Source organism: Mastigoproctus giganteus, chromosome 9 (assembly GCF_048544385.1).
Source record: "Mastigoproctus giganteus isolate SK-2022 chromosome 9, ASM4854438v1, whole genome shotgun sequence".
In the NCBI taxonomy this organism is placed as follows: Eukaryota; Metazoa; Arthropoda; class Arachnida; order Uropygi; family Thelyphonidae; genus Mastigoproctus; species Mastigoproctus giganteus.
In genome coordinates this window covers 180161744-180183672 of record NC_143583.1, presented here as the reverse complement: position 1 = coordinate 180183672, position 21929 = coordinate 180161744, and the positions used below count along the sequence as shown (strand labels likewise).

Genomic DNA, 21929 nt, shown 5'->3' with positions numbered 1-21929 from the left:
AATTCCTATATATTATTGGCATATAATATATAAGAATTTTGGCTCTTAAGCCCTGGGGAATACAGTTGTCTGGTGACATATGTAAAGATGATAGTTTGTGTTACAGGCCTAATGACTGTGAGGAATATGATAAAAATCTCTTTAGGCAATTTGGATGGGCAGGTAAGGGTGACTGGTTCATTATGAGCAACTCTAATGTAGCCCTTATTGATTGGAATGTGTAAGCAATCAATAAGCAATACATCAAGTGGGATCAGTTTTTTTGAAACTCCTGGATGATTATTACTTAATTTGGCACCCAAATATCCATAATTTGTTCCTTGCTAATTGGTCCCTTGTATTTTGATGTCAAATTTCCTTGATTTGTTCTTTGTTAATATTAATGGCCCCCACTTATCTTTGATGTAAGCAGGGGCCATTTAACAGGTATTAACCATATTATCATAATGAAATGGTTAATCTCTGAGTAACATTTGACAGTCAAAGAAGGGGGGGTTGGGGGGACTACAGAAGGTGGGGAAATTTTCCTAGCTTTATCAATTGAAGATGCAATTTTTGGTTTCTGGATACAGATATTCTGTTGGAAATGTTTAAAGGAATTATCCTGTAAGCCACAAAGATATTTGTTCCAGTGGTAAAATATCACAAAAGGAGGATACTAAAATGGATGAAAACAGTTGACAGATTTCTTATACAACCAAAGAAGACAACTGGTATAGTTATAGGCACTGCCACATATCTGTAGTAAATTTAATATTGGAGGATTCAGTTGTTTTGGATGCTGGTTAATGCTTGATTGATGCCTAAATTGATGTTTTAAATTTCAGAAGTAGTTAGTAACCATTTGGCATGATTTGTAGAATATTCTTTCTATTTTGTCAGTTTACCCTCCCACCCACTCCTCATTGTGACAAAAGAAATGGTGATTGGTAAAGAACAGTAGTGTGTTGTTGGAATTTGGGTAAAGAGAATGATGAGAATAATTGATTGGTGAGTAATGGCACTGTCTCTCTTCAGGAGAAAAAATGTAGTTCACAAGAGTATTTTTGTGGTTTACACTTCTGTAGTCATTATCCTTATTCTTGGTTGTGTTTCTGATTCAATTTTTTTTTTATCAATAGAAATTGTAAAAGAAAAAGGTGTAGAAAATGTGACTGTTGATGACCTTGTTGCAGAAATAACACCTAAGGGCAGAGGTAAATATCTCAGAATTAAACTTTTTCTTTGATTTAATCATAATGGCCTGTGATAGCAGTAATGCTTCAATGTGATTCTCTTTGTAATATTATATTTGATCAACCTACAAATAAGTTAAAATAAATAATTTGATATTCTCAGTATCTGCAAGAAAAACATTTTTAAACAGCTTTGTAAGAGGTGCTACACAAAAGTTACAATAATATATTTTTAAACAAAGATTACTTGTTTAATTTTGTATTTTATACCCATTTGTGTGCTGCCCTTGGACTAAAAACAAGAGTTCAGTGATTCTGCAATCATTGGTAGTATGTCAGAAAATGTTTTCTTAATACTGTTAAGTGTGCAGTCTCACAAATTGTTAAATCTTTTTTTTTTTTTTTTTTTTTCTCTCTCTCTTCAGTTCAGTGAGCAAAGTCCAATGATTAAGGAAAGTAAGAGAACAGACATTTGATATTTGGTCAAAAACTGTCCAACAGGGTGAAGTGAGTGAGCACAGCATAACGAACCACCAATTGCACACTGTAGCAAACCGTTGTAATTCACAGTTTTGGCCAAAGAGAAAAATATGCGATAACACCACCCTATAGCAGTAAAAAAAAAAAAAAAAAAAAATTTCACATTTGATTGAATGTCTGGTCTTCTTTGAATGTGGTGACTACAGAGAATTTTGTTCAAATGACCACTGTCATTCTGGATATGCTGATAAACCATTGGTTACCAAACCATCTGCCAGCATGTCAGTGCTATGAGATCTAATTGCCAGTGAATGCAAGAAAAACTCTTGCATTCTCTGGCAATTACTTTGTATGCTACAGTATAGTATCTTTTAATTCCAAATGTGAATTCAGTGATGAAAGCTTGAGAACCACTCAGAGTACTTTAAGTGGTTCTCAAACTTTGTAATTACTGTTAAACAGTATTTTATTTTTCTTTATCCATTAACATATGAGAAATAAATTTGGCAGATTCTTCATACATTTATAACTTTTAATAAAATCCATTTGCAGCTTCTGAAAGAAAAGATTTTTGCACAAATCATAAATAGTAAGGCTCCTTGACTAATTAACTCCAAAACTTTTTTTTTTTAATATTTCATCCAACTTTGTTGATGGCCATCCATAAATTCTTTATTCCCACAAAAGTTTCTTTGTTTGTCTGCCTTAAACCATCAGAATATTTATAATTTTTGATAAAGCATCTTCCTCATAGGCATATTTATATTTTTGAAGCCTATTTTATTACCATGTTTGAACATTGCAAACTTGGTTCTTTAGAATTGCTGAATATATTGCAAACATCTTCACAAGTCACCTTCATATAGGTGACTAATGCAACATAAAATAGTATGATGAGACAAATTATTGTGAAGTGTAATATTAACACATAGCTAGAAAAATTCCCAGTTATCATTAGAATTTAAAATTCTCGTATCTTTTTGTAGTAAATATACTTTGTATATATGTGAAAACACTGTGTATAGTCACAATATTGATGAAGACAATTGTTTCAGTGTAGTTCTCCTCCTCTCCACCCGTCTTTTTTAATTATAGCAGTGAACAAGACTGTTCATACGGCACCTCACTTTGTTTTCCTTTAACTTAATATATCATATCACAAGATTTGTATTTGGTTTCCCATAAATTTGGTAGGTTCAAAATTCTTGTCGACTTGTTAATGTTGACTCTCTTATAGTTAAACTATAAGAAAAACATTAAAGGGTAAACAAAGGTTCAAGGCTTTTCCTATTAACAGTTAAATTTCAATTTGGTAAATTTCCCTCAAATTTTTTTTTTATTATTATTATTATTTTATTATTATTATGTTTTTTTATTATTATTTAGAACTGTGTAAACTTGCTTCATGTTATTCTCAGATAATCAAATGCTCTTAATCACATTATAAGAATTTTTTTTTTTTTTTTTTAAGTTTTTTAAATCTGCCAACTTGCATTTCATATTTATGAAAAAAAAAATCTGAAATGAACTTACCTTAATTCCAAAGCATTCATCTTCCAGGTCTATTTTGTGTTTGTCTTACCTGTAATTTTTAATATAAGTATAAAATGAGCAAAAAGTGAGCAAGCTTTTATCTTCCAGCACTTCAAGATAGTTTCTTGAATACTGGCATTCAGTTCCCCTTTGGTGCTAAAACCATTTTCAACTATATGGTCAAATGTTATCCAACCAACTAAAATCTCAACAGAAGTCGAGATATCCATTTCTTATTATATGATTCTGCAATAAAATGACATTTGGTAAACTTTCTATGAATTAGAAAACTGATTTAACATATTTTTTACTTCAAATGCTCTACTAGGGTCCCATTTGTAGAATCAGGTGTCCTTTAAGTTGCTGCAAAACTTTAGGATCTGTGTCATGATCCTTCCAGTTGCCAGCAGCCATTTAATTTCTCTGCTAAACGACATGCACATTACAGAGTAACTGCAGAATTTTCTTTTTTTTTTTTGTTATAGCAAAACAAAGTTTTTTAAAATATATTTTCATACAATTTGTAACAGACTAAGAATTCCAGAATTTTTAAGTATATCACCAAGCTAAGTTCAGTAATCTAACAATCTGAATTTCATAACAAAAATTGATAAAAGAATTCAACATATTATTATAGCATTGTATATAGAAAGGGCTCTCTCTCTCTCTCAACCCTGCCATACAGTATCACAGATACAATTCATAATATCATACTGAGAATGAGGTACATCCATTCAAAAGTAAGCAACAATATTCAAAGTATATCCGCACAAGAAGAAATGCATAATCCAAGTTGCCTGCCACAGTACAAGGAACTGTACGATCTTACTGAAATCATCCAATGTATTTATAGTCTGAGACACAATGAGTCTGCCACAGCACAAGGAATTGCATATTACTACTGAGCCATCTGAAATGTTTGCTTTGAGAAAAGCAGTGAATAATCCACCTGAAGTCAATGCAGCACAAGAAACTGCATTTACTAAAATTGTAATGCATAAAACAAGAAAGTGTAGTAAGAAATTGCACTGCTAATGACATGATTGCTCTGCTAAAAGATCAGTGCAGCACATTGAGCTGCAATAGACATTCCTTATCTGACACTAATAGAGGTGAATTACCTCTACATTTTAATTAGTAGAGTAATTGTCTCTGTATGAAGATCGATGCAATATATAACAATAAGTGCAATGCAGATAGTTGCAACTGATGTTTCTTCTTTACATTATGCAGAGGAGATTCTTTCTCTCTGAGACAATTTGGGTGTCACTGCTTGCACAGAGTAAGCTCCCACCGCTAATTAGAATGGTACCACACATCCTGCACCTACCCTGTTGAAATATCGAAATCCATTCTAATGATCAGCCACCTGGTTGTTCTCTTCAATACATAATGGAATAATTAATTTCCTTGCTTCTCTGTTTGTAATTGATTTAACTGTTTTTGAATAATGTGTTTAGGGAAGGTATAAGGGGTGGATGGGTCATGTTTCTTATCAAAAGCAGCACAAGTGTGAAGAGCTGCTGAGTCTGAAGTTTCTTCTGCCAGCATAGAATCTGTGTGGTGTGAGTTAGCATTAATAGAGGCATATGGTGTAAGAAAGCAAGCTTATACAGCATCAGCAAAAAAAAAACCCTTCCCATCCATTTGCTCCAAAAATTTGTCAAGTTCTTTCTTGAATTTATTTAAGCCATCAACAACGACAGATGGAAGGTTGTTCCAGCAATGAACCACCTGCTGGCTGAAGGCAAGTTTCCACACATATATTCTACAATTGATGTGGCAGTTATGGAGCAAGCCAACAAGAAGCACTGCAACTTGTACATGACCTACATAGACTAACACAAGGCTTCTGACCCCATGCCTCTTAGCTGGTGCCTCCGTAGCCAGGTGGGCAGGAGCAGCAGTGCATAGCACATGCTTCTTGATTAGACTGAGGTTTGAGCCCGTGACCACCAAATACAGAGGATGCGGAAAGGTCAGGAATTGATCACCGCATATCCCCAGAGCAATATGGCCTTAGTTGCTAATGCTCCTAAAAACCAAATAACAACAACCTCTTTACTGTCTGATAGAGATGCTGACAATCTATAAAATCAACCTGGCACTGACATACCTCCTTGAAGCAGCCATGGCAAAATGGAGAATCACCATCAAGTTTGAGAACATCACAACCGGACTGATCCCCATTAGAACAGGAATCTTCCAGGGAGATGCTCTGAGCCCACTATGGCTCTGTTTAGCACTCCACCCACTGTCTACCATGCTCAAAAACAGCAAGTACAGATATACTCTAAATGAAGAGAGAAAGAACCTGTATACTCCCTCTCACTGGATGTCCATAGAAGACATCAATCTCTATGTGGCAACCAAGAATCAACTCCAACTGCTACTCCAGACCACCAAAGAGTTCAGCAATGACATTAGGATGCAATTTGGCCTAGATTACATCAGGGAAAAAAGTCAGCCGAAACTACCAGCCGAAGAACAGTGATGCCACGACAGAGGAAGAGACCTACAAATATCTAGAGATTGATGCAGGCTGAACAGCTAGACTATTAGTTCAAGGCTCACCTCACTAAGAAATACCATAAGAAACTGAGAAGCATGTTAAAATCAAACCTGAATGGTGGGAACAATGGTTATATCCATGCTCCCTTGATCCAACTCCTTTATATTTTAATCTGTGGAGATCTGTGAAAGATCAGGTATATGTTCCACCTATGCCAGGAACTTTAATTGGAATTTAAATAATGCATTTCTCTAGCAATCAAATGCAGTGCATAAATTTTACTGAATGGGAGGAATTGGGTTGTTTGTGGGATATTGAAGAAAACTAAAGGTGTATATGTCAAATACCTCTAATTGAAATTTGAAGATATCTGCTAACACCTGGATGTGATTTCAGGTTTGTTTTCCTTTTCTAAACTAAAATGTGTATTCACATGTTTTAGTTTAGAAAAGGAAGTTTGTGGACACCTATATTATGTAATTTTAGTCTAATCAAATATACTCATTATAAATAGTGGTTGCATTTTTCCTATTATTCAGAAACAGTTGAGATTTACAATTTATTTATTTATTTTTTTTTGTATTTCAGAACTTGTACCAGATTCTGTGAAGAGAGAATTACTTCAAAGGATTCGAACCTTTTTAGCTGAACAGGGTAACATATGATGCACAGTTTAGCCCTAGAGACTATTTTAAATTTTCTGAAAGCTGTGATTCACTGATGCTTTAACTAGATAGTTTCTTTTTTGATTATGGTTTTTCTTTTAAGTTTTGTAATTCACTTCAATTTTATTTGATAAGAAGCAAAATGGTTTACCTTCTGTCCTTAGTTTTATCTCAATTCACAATTTATACAACTTCTATATGCTATTAAAATGGAGCAAATTGTTCATACACATACAGATTAATAAAGCAACTTGAGTATAGAAAATGTTTTATCATGCATATCAATTAAAATCCTATATTCCATCCATTTAGAAGAATTTTTGATTTCATGTTGTACGCATCACTTATTTGTTAAAAGTTGTCTATTTATTCAATAAAGTATGTTCATTTTAAATTCCTTTTGTGTCACTGAATTTTTGAAATATACATTAGAAATATTGCATCTTTTAATATTGACTACTAAAAAGCATTTTTTCAGATAAAGTTTTTGTTTTTAATCGTGCAAAAATGTGAAGTATATTGAATGATATTCCTTTGCTTCACATCAGATATCATTATTAAATAGTATATTAATTAGTAATTTGGCAGATGTTGCAAGGGAGCCCGAGACTTTTTTGCTTCACCAGCAAAAAGAAAAAATGATAAAATAAATAAGAACACTAGCTATGCTTCCTTTAGGTATTTAACAGGGCTTTAAATTTCCTTAAGGTCTTTGGCATCAGTTACTCATAACAGTTCAATTTAATTCTTATTTAATTTTATCCAATGCTTGGAACCAGTGGATAATTTATATCCACTGGTTTCAGCATTGTTTTAATACTGTTAATTTCACCTTCATTCGATTTACTATCTCCCTCTAAGGTAACTATTTATTAAGAGCTCTGTAAACCACATCTTAAGATCTCTATTCATATATGCACCCTTTTGTCAATTTTACCAGATACACACTCTCTCTCTCTCTCTCTCTCTCTCTCTCTCTCTCTCTCTCTCTCTCTCTCTCTCTCTCTCTCTCTCTCTCTCTCTCAACCCCCCACTGGGATATTCCAAGTGCAATCTCACAGTTGTCTTTTAAATATAATTATAACCTCACTTCTACAGAATTCTATCATTGATAGAATTCTGCAGAACATCCTTGCCACCTGTACTGTGCAAAGAATTTTACGTTTGCATTCACTGTAACTCCAAAATATTTGTCAGAGAGGACACAGATAACACAAGACCAACCAATGTATATAATTGTAGTTTATGAGCCATCTCCAAGACAAACAGTATTCATGCTTAGAGTTTTAAGTCACCGTCTGTTATTAACCCTATACTGGTAGTGTTATTTCATGTTGCATTATCGGTAGCATGGAGTAATTTTTACTCCCATGGGTAAAATGCTATGAAAATCTTGGTTTTATTTACAGGTTTTGATTTAAAACTGGTCAGTAATGTAAAGAACCATTATCTCTTAATAACAAAATTAAATTCACTTAAACTTAAATGATTAAAATATTTTACACTTTTTTTTTTTTTTTTTTTCACAATATGATGTTCCCTTCAAAGTAGATTTTGCAATGAACACGAAATTGTGGTATCTTTTAGAGTACTGGCAATATGCACAATACTTATATTTTAGGTTTTTCTCCAGTTTATTTGGTTGTATCAGGAGTTTGTTCCATTCCAAGAGCAAGGGTTGCACGTAAGCCTCTACTTATGTGGAATTGACAGCTGATATATTTGTCATTTCTTGGCCAACTGTCTGTGACGATTCAACATGAATTGGTGTCTGGATAAAGGTTGCATTTGTTGATTTTTGTTATCCTTGAGAAAATTATGAATATAAATAACATGCATTTATGGCAGCAATGTTCAACATGTAAAAAAAAAAAAAAAAACTGGCCATCTTTGGGTCTTACAATTTGCACTCATATTATGGGACATTTAATCAAACGTGTTGACTCCACCTTTAGTTGCATTGTAAGTGGCAGTTATTTCTGGTTTATTGCCTAAATCGATAGCACCATCATCATGAATAGATGAACCAGAAGCACAAGTTTGATGCTGTTACCTTTGTATGATGTGACATTGCTGTCATATCATCACTAAATAAGAATTAAAAAAAAAAAAGCCAGTTGTTCAATGGTTATATTTTTTATTCCTATATTCTGATGAGAATACTTTTTTTTTTTTTTTTTTAATTGTGCCATCTACTGTTAGCTTCATACTCTTTTAACAGTCTTATTTGTTCCTTTAATTGATTTGACCAGTTTGAAAGCAAAGTAATCAGCTGCTGCCATATTATTTGGGAGTATCCCTTTACCACATTGATAATGTACTTATTAGAGTTGGCATACATCATAACAAGTCTTAGGCCATATTTATCAGGTTTTGTTGGAACATCGTCCAAAAGGGACAACATCTACAAAATCCAATAAGTTGCTCATCTGTGATGATGTACAAGCCAAGCGTGTACATCATCACAGATGAGCTTGTTTTTTTGTCTTTCTCTTGTTTGTTTTTCATTGCAGCAGTTAGAAATAACAGTCCCATCAACACATTGAGTTCATCACAACACAAATCTTGAACTGTTCCTTCCTGTCATCCACATTTGTCTTTTCTCCGAATAATGTCTTCATTGGTATTGAGTCACAATCTGTGAGATAATGTTCTCTGAAATGAATAATTGGAAGCATTCGATTAGTCCTTGCACTGTTCTTTTAATTGCAGTTGGTCCAACTCAAATATGAATAATTGGAAATTTTAGTGTTATTGGATTTCAGTTTTGTATCCCAAACGAATCTATTTTCCCCCACTAAATTTTCTTCATTAACCTTTAGCTCCAAGTTTGTAGAATGCAACAGTGATGATGAGGAAGTTGAAGGCACAGTGGTATGTGAAGGCATGTTATAGGCTGAAGATACATCTGATTTTTTTTTTTCCCTTCCTTTTCATTTTTTGAGGTTCACATTCAATAGCTCTTGTGTGCTCAACAAGACTATGGTTTATATCATCTTCATCAAGTAAAGGGATATAATCTGGATCATCAAATCTAGTATCATTTGATGATAGTGATGAAGCCACTTGTACTCAATTTCTTTTCAAAATCAGACTCAAGTTCAGCTAGGATTTGAGGAATATCCTGTGGGTTAGTAGACTTTTCCTGGTCCACCATTGGAGAAGTTCTTTAAATATCTTCCCAGTAGGCTTTTATATGAAAGAAAAATATAATGGAACGAGTAACAGTCATTTAGTTATGAATGCGATTTTACGTACCTTGGTAGTGATGTAAAAAAATCATATACCCATGTAGTGATAAGTAAAATTTACTCCATACCTTTTTGGTTTCACTTTATATTAACAAGTTAATGTGCATTGGAGCCCTGCCACCTGTCGCATCTCAAGACTGACTAACCATAGAAGGAATAAATTGGGGAAGGGGTAAGATGACGTAAAGGAAAGAGGTGAGGGTGGTTTCTAAGAGCCATGTGAGTAAGATTTATGCATGGTACCAATCTAGGGTTAAGGTAATGCATTTGGCCACGTTGCTATGTGACAGTACATAACAATGCATATATGTTAAATTTTGCTGAAGATTGGAAAGACTTGAACTGGACTTTATGAAGTGATAGCATTTGGTGATGCAACAAATGAATTTCATAAGTTATTTTGGGTGGTCCTGAAACTTTTTAATCCCCTTGTATGCTATCTTGCTTTATTGACTATCCTTCCACATTTAGATTTGATCTCTATTTAACGGTGATATTGATTAAGGTATATCAGGTTTAATGTCTAAAAGTTTGCAGACAAAGGGTGGCAGGGTGGTTACGACAGTCATCAAGGTGGACTACTACAAGATCTAAGAAAATTGGTTGATGGGCTGAGAAATGGCATTTGAAGTTTAATATTGACAAATGCAAGGTACTGCACATGGGTAGCAGTAATGCCAGAGTAACTTATCAGCTGTGTAGTACTACTCTGGGTATGGAGAATGAAAAAGACCTGGAGGTAATTGTGCAGTCAGACATGAAATTCTCTGAGCAGTGCAGACGTGCTGTCAGGACAGCTCATGGGTGCATGTTGCTAATGATATACAGAAAGTTTACTAACAGGGATAAGGAGATGATTATCCCTTTGTACAAGGCCATGGTTAGGCCACATCTTGAGTACTGTATACAGGTCTGGAGGTTTCACTTTAGGAAGGATGTAGATCAAGAGCAATAACAGCACACCTGGGTGCCCAACTTCAAAAAGGGAAAATCCCATACTACTTCAGATCCCATTAGCTTCCCTAGTCAGCTGGATCATATCACCAGATTCAATACACTTGCAGGACAACCAAACCCATGTGCCTGTTTTTGTTTTCAGTAAGCTAATACAGTCCATGTATTTGCTTTTACCACAAGGACCCTCAGCAGTCCTTCAATCACCTACACCTTGTTTTCCAGGCTGCAGCACGTCCCAAAAGAAACTGTGTAGGAATCAACCTTCTCTGCCTGCTCAGTTTTTTGAACTGCCTAACACTGCTTCAATAGCAGTAGTAAATATTCTTGTATCCTATCCCTGCAAAAAGTCTTTTTTTTTTTTTTTTTTTAGATTTGTCACAGACAATACTGAAAAAAATAAATCCTACTCGCTGAACCTTTCACAATTTCTCCAGGGTCGAATTGATTAAGGCGCTCACGTACTCCTTCCTCTCATGACTGAGAAATTCCACACACTTAAATTTGATCTCAACTCCTGGCTGCTTCTCTGCATTACACTATACCTGTTAAGAAATCTTCACATCTCCTATTCTTAATAGTACCAATGTGTACAATAGTATCACCATTTGTGCTCTCAAAAGATGATAGCTGCTTTAAAACTTCATTAACTTACCCTGGTCCTATTCCACCTGTCCTTTTTACACAATATATCTCCCATTTTGCTGAGCAGCTGTTTGATGATTTCCTCATTTCAGTTACTTTGAGGGTATCAAATTTGTTCTTTAAGCCCTCGTATAGCCCAGTTGTCAAATGCTAAATTTACATTTAATCTCTCTCTCTTTTTGTATCAAAAGCAAGCAAAGTCATCCCCTTTGCCTTTTTCTCCAGAGAAAACAAGTATTCTACTATTTAAGTGATAGAATGTAACTGCCATTAGTAGTTCTCTCCCAAGCAAAAAGCATTTTGTTATTGTATGTACACATGATAAGAACAATTCACAATGAAAAATTTCATAGCACTTGTGAGAGATAACTTGAACATGTGATTGTAACCAAAGATAAATATGATATGCAAATATCTTTCCTTAAGTGTGAAAAGAACAGTGGTACAACTTTTTTTTTTTTACCCCCTTTATTTCTTACATATATCTGTATATTTCACAGACCACACCAAAAAAAATTCTACCCCACTGCCATAGGGTTTTTTTTATTCAATCATATTTTCTTCATTTGAAGAAAAAATATTGTTGAGAAATGGAAATTAACACTTTACATAGCAGTATTGGGGGGAAAAAAAATTGTGCCATAACATATTCAATGCACATTTATTAATTGTGTCCCCCACAATGAGAGGTGAAGTCGCAAAGAACTTACTTCAACACAAATTTCATCTCTTGGATCCTTCTGAAATACCCTGGGATAATCCTAAAGATAAAAATTATATGGGTTTAAATCAAGTGAAATTGGAGGTCACACCAGTCCTTTGCTATACACTTCAGGTTAGTGGTTAGAAAACACCATGTTGTCAAAAATTTCATCCAGCAACTCCAGGGAAAACTTGAAGAATGGGGCCTCCCACTATCTTTTGAAACCAGTCATCCATGTTAATGCAGTAGCCACACAAGAAAGGCATAAAAAAAAAGTCACTTATGTTTCCATTGAAAAATACTGGCCCAAGAATGCAGAATGTGTATATCATACACCGATCCTTTGTAAATGTAATGGCTTGTTAAAAATTGTGTGGATTCTCCAGAATCCAAAATTTTGCTTATTTGCATACCCCTTTAAATGAAAGTGATGTTATCACAAAATCAAACATTTTTAACATTAGATTCTCACTCTAAGAGTGCAGTGAATTCCATGGCAAACTGTTTGAACACACTGTTCATAAACATTTGGTGATAGTGGCTAGTTGAGCTGAATTTTGTAAAGATATGCAAACAAATCACAGCAATAAATCCTTGCTGGGCTGCAAGACATCCTAGTCTGTAATCAAGTAACAAAGGAGATTAGGCAAGTGAAGGCAGATTACAAGAAATATTTGGCTAATCAATCCTAAAAACAGCAAGGATTGCTTTACTTATATACAGTGGCAGACAAAACTGCATCACCTTAAAAAAGTAACATTTGTAGTTAAACGTACAGTAATACCCCGACTTACGCTACCCCGACTTACGCGAACTCGGAGTTACGCGGTTCTTGAGTTTTTCGTTTGGCAACACTGCCGCCCACTATCTTCAAGGTTGTTTTCTCATATGTTATCAATATACGGTGCGACGGCGGAGAGTGAGAGCGAGAGCGAAAGATGAACAAAATTCAACTTAGCTGCACACATATACAAGAATTTGTATTCCAACTGTCATTTATGTGTGCGTTCGAATTCGTGCTCAACTTTTGTCGGAAATTACATCGTTTTCACGAGAGAAATGGATCGCGTCGGTCGAGCCGTATACAGTCAGTCCTCGTATAACATGTTTACACTACGCGAATTCGATCATACACTATTTATAAATACGGTAACGATATCTTATAATATAACACAAACCGAATTGGCTTATGCACGAAGGCGCCTCCGTAGCCAGGTGGGAAGGAGCAGCAGTGCGTAGCACACTCTTCTTGATTAGACCGGGGTTCGAGCCCGTCACCACCAAATACGGAACATGCGGAAAGGTCAGGGAATGACCACCGCACCGGAGCAATATGGCCTTAGTTGCTAATGCTCCTAAAAAACCAAATAACAAATAACAGCTTATGCACGATTCGCCTTTGTGTTTACAAGAAATGGCAGTCAAACGCAAAATCACCCCAACCGAACGCAACACGATAGGAATGAAGAGAAGATTCTGAAAATGTATTTGTTTTAGGGGGAAAAACATTTCACCATAACGTAAAAACCAACACAATTCCAGCTATTGGTAGGCAATTAGATCGAGTTTACTACCAGTTTATAACAGATTCCACTAGCAGAAACGCAACTGGATTTTTATTGTTTTATGGTAGTAACCCCTAGAAATGTGAGGTGTTAATAGTGTATCTCTGCCTTTATGGTGTTGTTTATTCAGTTGCTACATGCGCGCAGCTTTGTTTATGCGTATCAAGCGTGCCTCCTCATTTTGTAATTGTGCTTTATTCCCTAAAAATGAGTAAAATGCTTAAAAGGTGTGAAAAGGAAGCGTCCTGGTGAAGACACTGCAGATTCACAGAGAAAAAGAAAATCAATTATCGATAAACAGAGGCAGACTGGGTCAAAAATTCTTACCCGGGAATATTTATAGTGGCCTCGTACTATGGTTTATGGCCAAAATCACTCCGGCCCACCGAGGTTTCCCCGGCAAGGCTTATGGCCAGTCCACCTCTGTCGATAGAGAAAAAATATGAAATTGTGAAACGCTTTGAGCGAAATGAAAGACCATGTGATATTGCACGTGCTACAGGCCTAAATGAGGCAACGGCGAAAAGCACATGACAATTGCAATCTTGACAGAAGGTCTCAGCTCAATTGAAAAGGGCTTAAAAATTTTAGAAAACAGACTCCAACGAAGAACGCGTTATAGCTACAAAGCAAGGAATAAAAATTATTAGCTTGCTACATAGAAATTCTGCGTGAAAAAAAGAAGGCGCTGTGTCGTCAGACGAATTTGTTAGATTTTATGAAGCCATCGACATCGAAATAACTTTTTTACGTAAGTCATTTATTTTTTTAATACATATTTTGTATTAATATGTATAAAGAACTGCAATTTTATTAATATTTTTCTTCTAAACTAGTGTTTTTGTTAGTCCTTGGGCCCAATTAAACAAAATTTATATGTATTTATATGCAAAGTTGTACCCCGACTTACGCGAATTCGACTTAAGTGATTTTCGTCGGACCCACCTATCGCGTAACTTCGGGGTATTACTGTATAAGATATTGTTTGATTACAGTCATTCTGTTTGTCGCAAAGCAAAGGTATTGCATCACATAGTGCTTCCATTGCATCAGATAGTAATTGCAAGGTATTGCATCAGCAGTTTCTATAAATATGTTGGAAGGGTCTCCTGTAATGGGTCTCCTGAAGGGTCTCCTGTAATGGGTCTCCACTCATTAGTATCCTGTTTTGCGGATGAGTAAGCATGGCTCCATATGTTCAGTTGACGCCAAGAAAAAAAAAAGTGTAGCTGTTGCTCTGTCCCAGGGAGGGCTTTCTATGCATGCTATTGCTGATAAAATATGCTGCCACCAGTCAACAGTATCCCAGGTGCTGAAATCAAAGTGTGAAACCAGTGATGTGAAGAGAAAACCTGGACAGGCTGTAAGAGAGTGACTACACCTTCCCAAGATTGATGTTAGAAATGGCTGTCTTCATAATTGCCATGCTAGTGCTCCTGATTTAAAACTGGACTTTGAGATGGCTTCTGGTATTGAAAAAAGTGCACAAACTATCCAAAGATGTCTTTCGGAATGTGGTCTGCATGCTTATCGGCTCATGAAGAAGCCTTTGTTGACCCAATAAATGAGGAAGAAGCGACTTGCTTGGGCTAAAACGCATGTTTCATGGACAAGAGAGCAGTGGGACACCGTCATCTTTTCTGGCAAATCGAAATTCAACCTGCATGACTCAGATGGGAAGTGATGAAATTCTCATATGTCAGAAGATGAAAAATGGAGGCATACCATCCTAACTGCATAACACAGATTGTAAAGTTCCCCGCTAGTCAAATGGTCTGGGAATGCATAACAAGCAAACGGTTGGGGCAAATTAAGTTTAGTTTGAAAATTAAGTAAACCTACACTGCTACCTTGGAGCAGTGCCTCAAACCCGTTATTAGGTATCACCACGCAGACATCCAAAACTGCATTGATCAACAGGGGCTCACATCTGGTGAGTACGGGCTTGGCACACCCAGGGTCCTGAGCTGGATATCATCATTCTTCTCTTTCTTGGTGATTCCCTTCTAATTTTGACTCTCTCTCTCTCTCTCTCTCTCTCTCTCTCTCTCTGGGTTACTCGGGAACTGTTTTTTTTTTTTTTTTTCCTGGTGCAGCATAAGCCTCAGGCTTCCTTGCATCATATGGATATTAATAATAATAATAATAACAGGACTCAGCACCTTGCCATACAGCAAAATTGGTAAATTTTATGATATTTAGATTTAATGATTAGTTTGTCTTCTTGTCTTACAAGGCTTAACATACACCAATGTTTTCCCTCGGTTTTTCTCCCTTAAGGTGCAGCCATACCTCAGAAATGTTTGCATTACTGTGCTGGACTGGCCCTGCAACAGTCCAGATTTGAACTATATTGAAAATAGCTGGTACATAATGTCATCTAAAATTGCTCAGAAGAAGCCAAGTAAGATTCAACTGCAGGAGAGCATTGTAAGGGTGTGGTACCAAGAAATTGGGCAACTGTATATCCAGAAGTTGATTAACTGTATGGCCAGATTGTTGCAAGGCTGTAATTGCAGCTCTAGGAGGAAAAACAAAATATTGAGGAATTATTTTGCTGATTTACAGTACATAATATTATTACATTAATTTGTCATTTCAGTTTGTACACATAAATTCAATAAAATTTATGTTTGGTTGTTATGATTGCCATTTGCATGATTTCTCATATTTCCATTAATTACTCATTTTACCTTTTGGGAAGATATTTAGGGCAACTATATATATCCTGATCTATCGTTTTTTTTATATATATATATATATATATATATGCATGCCGACTGGGCTAGCCAGGTCAGTAAAGTGCCTGCCTGGCAACCCAAAGGTTGCGAGTTCAAATCGGAGTAAAATGCAAAAACTTAGGAAGGTGCATTATGGCCACAGAAGCTGATGCACCAACAACAAACAAACAAAAAAACGATAGATCAGGCGGAGTCTTTTTTTATTGGATTTCATTCACAGAGGTATATATCCCATCTAACAAATGCATTTCAAACATTTCTGCAATCCACAATGCAGTGCAAAACACATTTGCAAAATTCACAAGTGATTGTTTTTTTTTTTTTTTTTTTTTTGTCTACCACTGTAAACTCTAAAAGGAAGGGGATGAATCAGATTGTTCCACTTGATATCAATGGTTCGACTGTTGATGGTCCTACTCAGAAAACTGACAAAGTGAATGAGTATTCTACCTCTACATTAACACGAGTTATTAAGGGAGGAAAATGGCAGAAGTTTACCAAATTGTAGCAGGGTGCTTAGTGATTTTGTAATAACTGAGAGAAAGGTGGAGGAGAAATTGTTGAAGTTAAACATCAAAGCACCTGGGGTTGATGGGATCTATCCAGTTATGTTAAAGGAGATGGCAAAGGAAGTAAGCAAATCCTTATCCATAATTATTATGAGAGCATCCTTGGACTCAGGGGAAGTTCCCACAGGCTGGAGATGTGCAAACGTATCCCAAATTCACAAACTGGGATTTAAGGGTGACACGAGTAATTACAAACCAGTTAGTTTAGCTTCTGTTCTGGGTAAAATAATGGAGTCACTGGTTAAAGATGCATTGCAGGATCATCTAGACGAGATTGCAGTAATAATTCAGACACAACATGGGTTTGTTAAGGGAAAGTCTTGTCTGATACTATGACGTGCTTACAAAGGAACTAGATACAAAAAATAATTTTGATATCATATTTTTAGATTTTGGGAAAGCTTTTGGCACTGTTGTGCATGGACGATTACTGTACAAATTGGAGCAGTATGGTATTAAGGGTAAGTTGCTATAATGGATAAAAGGGTGGTTGAGTGGGAGAAGACAGAGTGGTAATCAATTTACACTGCTGTTCATGGACTAATGTTATTAGTGGTGTCCTCCAGGGTTTAGTGTTGAGTGCATTGTTGTTTTGTATATTTATCAATTATATTGATGAAGGTATATCAGGCTTAGTGTCGAAGTTTGCAGGTGATACAAAGTTTGTTAATGGCAGTGTGCTACTGCAACAGGATCTAGAAAATTTGGATATTATGGGCTGAGAAATGGCAACTGAAGTTTAACATTGACAAATGCAAAGTATTGCATATGGGTAGAAGTAATCCCAGATGAATGTACCAACTGTGTTGTGGTACTACACTTAGGGTGGTAGAGAATAAAAACGACCTGGGAGAGATTGTGCATTTAGATATGAAGTTTTCTAAGCAATTCAGACAGGCTGCCAGAGCAGGTCATGGGGGTATTGTCAATGATGTGCAAGAATTTTGCTAGCAGGGAAAAGGTAATTATCCCTTTCTATAAGGCAATGGTCAGGCTATGCCTTGAGTACTGCTTACAGGTCTGCAGGCCTCATTTCAGGATGTAGAGTTGCTTGAGCACGTCCAGGAAGGGCAACAAGATTGGTGAGGGAAACGAAGGGGGTCTTCTTACCAAGAAAAGCTTAAGTTCTGCAAATTGCAGTGGCTGGAGACTGCACCTGTGAGGTGATCTGATTGGGATGTATGAGGCCTTGTATGGGTTGAGCATGCTGAATTCTGATGGGATCTTTTGCTTGCTCAGATTGCAAACCTGAGGGGACATAAATTCAAATTGAGGGAAGACTGTTGTAGAATAGATGTGTGGAAATTTGCCTTTAGTCAGTAGGTGGTTAATTGCTGGAACAAACTTGCATCTGTCATCGAAGTTGATAGCTTTTTAGGCTGATGTTGCCTAAGCTCATACCTTGCTTTCTTGCATCACATGCCTCTATTACTACATATGGGTAGGAGTGTGACTACGTTATCCTCCAAAATGTACCCAAAAATACAGCCTGACAATGTCACTGTAAGTGATGTCAATGTGAAACTGACTTGTTTCAATAGATTGTTTTCCTTTGGCCACTAAGGTCCACCAACCTTAGTAGGCTGTCCATCAGCGAATGATAAATCTCAGCAAGTACAACCTTCTGTTCCTCCTGCAGAACAGTGAGTAACTAGATGGCCTATGGTATATGTTTGTCTGGCCCACACCCACTGTTCCTTTTTATCCTTTAGGTGTTGGAATGGTCAATGTAGATAGCCACTCCAACTTTTGTATATTGATATACAAATATCAATATACAAAATAGATAACGTAGATAACACTCGTTACTGAAACATAAATATAGCGTTATAACTGTGTTGAGATACAAGTTTAGGATTTAATTTTATACTGAAATTGAAATTTTATTGAAAGTAAATCGAAATCATGACTCAAACCAGGGCAGCAAAGCAAAAGGCTCAAGTAATGAGAATGCTGTGGCTCAGGGGAGAACTGAGGGGGGCAATTGCCCTCTGAATCACAGCCTTTTAAGATGCACTATTTGCTTGATGTTTGCGGATCAGTCAGGTATGGGACATGATACTGCCGTGGGGGATGTCTTTGTATGTGCGCGATGCAAGGAGTGTAAGGAAATCAGGCAACAACTCAGCGTTGTTATGGGCCTATATGAGAGCTTGATGGACAGGGTGGATGCCCTCGAAGGATTACAAGTGAGGGCCCATCAAGCTCTCAGCTGCCCACACCAATTCCAGAGCTTGCACTTGGTCATCGTGCAACACAGCGGCAACCCCCAAGGCAGAATGCACTGGTCCCAAAGGAACTAGTAGTTGTTGGTGACTCTATTGTCGAGGGAAACGGGAAACATGCTTTGTAAAAAGGATAGGTGGAACAGGACCAGGGTATGTCTGCTAGGGGCAAAGGTTGATGACGTTGTAGAGCGGATATCATCTTTTAAGGGCACAAAAGGTGATATAGTTGTACACGTTGGCACTAATGATATTAAGAGTAGGAGACCGGCGGAATTACTTAACAAGTACAGGTCATTGATGAAAAAAGCCGTGAATTAGGGTTGAATTTGAAAGTGTCTGCAATTCTGCCCAGACACGATAGGAGGGAGCATATGATGAGAGCCCTGTCGATCAATTCGGCCCTGGAAAGATTGTGCAGGGCCCAAGGGGTTGAATTTTTTTCAGCCTGGTCTGTACTTGTTAACAGGAGAGACTGCTTCTGCAGGGATGGGATACACTTAAATAGAAAGGGTGCAAGAATATTTGCTGATGCTATCGAGGCAGTGTTAGGTTGGTCGGAAAACTGCTAGATTGGGGGGATACAATGACTAATAGATTAACAGTAGCCACTGGAAGAGGAGAAAGTGATTCTTGCACTGCTTCTATTGGAATGAGCAGCAGCCTGGAAAATAAGATGCAGGATATTACAGAGACTGCTGGGAATCATGGGAGTACAAGTAAACACATGGGTTGTGTTAGGGTGGCTAAGAGGAAGAGCAGGTGCATGGATACTTGCGTGTACACCAATGCTAGGAGTTTAGTAAATAAATTTGATGAATTTGAGTTATTGCTCAAAACATCAAAGGCAGATATTGTTGGGATTTCAGTACTGGAATTTGGGGAGTACAATGTCTACAGAAAGGACAGACAGGATAGGAAGGGAGGAGGGGTTATGCTATTAGTTAAGAAACATAAAATCCAAGGAAGTGAAGCCAGTCGACATCGCTGGACAGTCCAGTGTCGAGTCAGTTTGTTGTGACATAAGCATTGGGAGATCAAAATTGAGAGTAGGAGTGTGCTATAGCCCTAATGACTCTGATGAGTATAATAAGAAACTGTACAGGGAAATAGAGTGGGCCAGTAAATCAGAGAGTCTTATAATGGGGGATTTTAATTTCCCAGATATTGACTGGAATTTGGGGGCAGGTCACTCACACACTAGCAAGGCTTTTGTGGATTTATTGGATGATTGTTTTCTACATCAGCATGTTCGGGAGGCAACTAGAGGGAGTAATACTCTTGATTTGATTATCAGTAGTGATTCTTCATGCATTACGAATCTGCAGATAAATGAACCACTAAGTGGCAGTGATCACAGTGTTCTGAAGTGGGAGTTGCTCAAAGGGGTAACTACCATTAGGGGTAAAGGGAAGGGGTATTGCTTTCGTAAAGGTGACTAGGATGGACTGAGACAGTATTTAAATTCTATACAGTGGGATCAACTGATGATGTTACCAACAGTAAATTCAAAATCGGAAGCATTCAAAGAACTTATCTTGGAAGCTACTAGGCTTTACATACCAACTAAGAAATATTGTTCAAGGTTTAGGCCTAAATGGATGTCAGATGAACTAATGAGGCATATGGCAGAGAAGAAAAATGCATGGGATACATACAAATTAACACGTGACACAGAAGCTTATGATAGATACAAGTTGATCTGTAACCAAGTTACAAAGGAGGTTAGGCAGGCGAAGGCAGATTACGAGAGATCCTTGGCAAGGGATGCAAAGAAAAACAGCAAAGAGTTCTTTACGTACGTAAACTCTAGAAGGAAGGGGATGAATAAGATTGGTCCCCTTGATATCGATGGGTCAACTGTTGTTGACCCTGCTCAGGTAGCTAACAAACTAAATGAATATTTTGCATCGACATTCACACTGGAGATATTCAGCGAGCGGAATGCCAGAGGTGTATTCAACTCTAGCAGTAAGCTAGAGAATCTTGTAATAACTGAGAGTAAAGTGAAGGAGAAATTGTTGAAGATGAACACAAGAAAGGCACCTGGGGTGGATGGGATCTATCCAGTTATATTAGAGGCAGCAAAGGAAGTAAGCAAACCCTTAGCCATAATTATGAGAGCTTCCTTGGACTCTGGGGAGGTACCCATGGACTGGAGATGTGCAAATGTGACCCCAATTCACAAGGGAGGATCAAAGGCTGACACAAGTAATTATAGACCTGTGAGTTTAACTTCTGTTCCCTGAAAATTAATGGAGGCACTGGTTAAAGAAACACTGCAAGATCATCTAGACAAGACTTCAGTTATAGCTCGGACACAGCATGGTTTTGTTAAGGGGAAGTCTTGCCTGACCAATTTGATTGGATACTATGATGCAGTCACAAAAGAACTGGATGCAGGGAATAATTTTGATATTATATACTTGGATCTTAGAAAGACTTTTGATACTGTTGCACATGGAAGACTGCTGCACAAATTGGAGCAGTGTGGCATTGGAGGCAAATTGCTGCTATGGATAAAGGGGTGGTTGAGGGGGAGAAGACAGAGAGTGGTAATCAATGGACACTGCTCATCGTGGACTAATGTTATTAGTGGAGTCCCTCAGGGTTCAGTATTGGGTCCTTTAATGTTCTCTGTATTTATAAAGGATATTGATGATGGTATATCAAGCTTAATGTCCAAGTTTGCAGACGATACGAAGATTGGCAGGGTTGTCAAGGACACTACTGACACTATGCTGCTGCAACAGGATCTGGAAAGGTTGAGCAGATGGGCTGAGAGGTGGCAAATGAAGTTTAACATTGACAAATGTAAAGTACTACATATGGGAAACAGCAACCTCAGAGCAACGTATCAACTCTGTGGTACTACACTGACAGTGGTAGAGAATGAAAGGGACCTTGGGGT

At 37.0% G+C, this 21929-nt stretch overlaps 1 protein-coding gene across 1 annotated transcript in view; it reads left to right on the top strand.

Moving 5' to 3' along the window:
- The window catches only part of LOC150080918 (transcription and mRNA export factor ENY2-like), a 73175-nt gene extending 66502 nt beyond the window's left edge, over nucleotides 1-6673 (top strand). The window contains exons 4-5 of the mRNA XM_090381294.1: nucleotides 1122-1196; nucleotides 6289-6673. Of these exons, the coding sequence (XP_090237420.1) occupies nucleotides 1122-1196; nucleotides 6289-6365 (152 nt within the window). The 3' untranslated portion in view covers nucleotides 6366-6673. The remainder of the gene's footprint in view (nucleotides 1-1121; nucleotides 1197-6288) is intronic.
- The last annotated feature ends 15256 nt before the right edge of the window (nucleotides 6674-21929 follow it).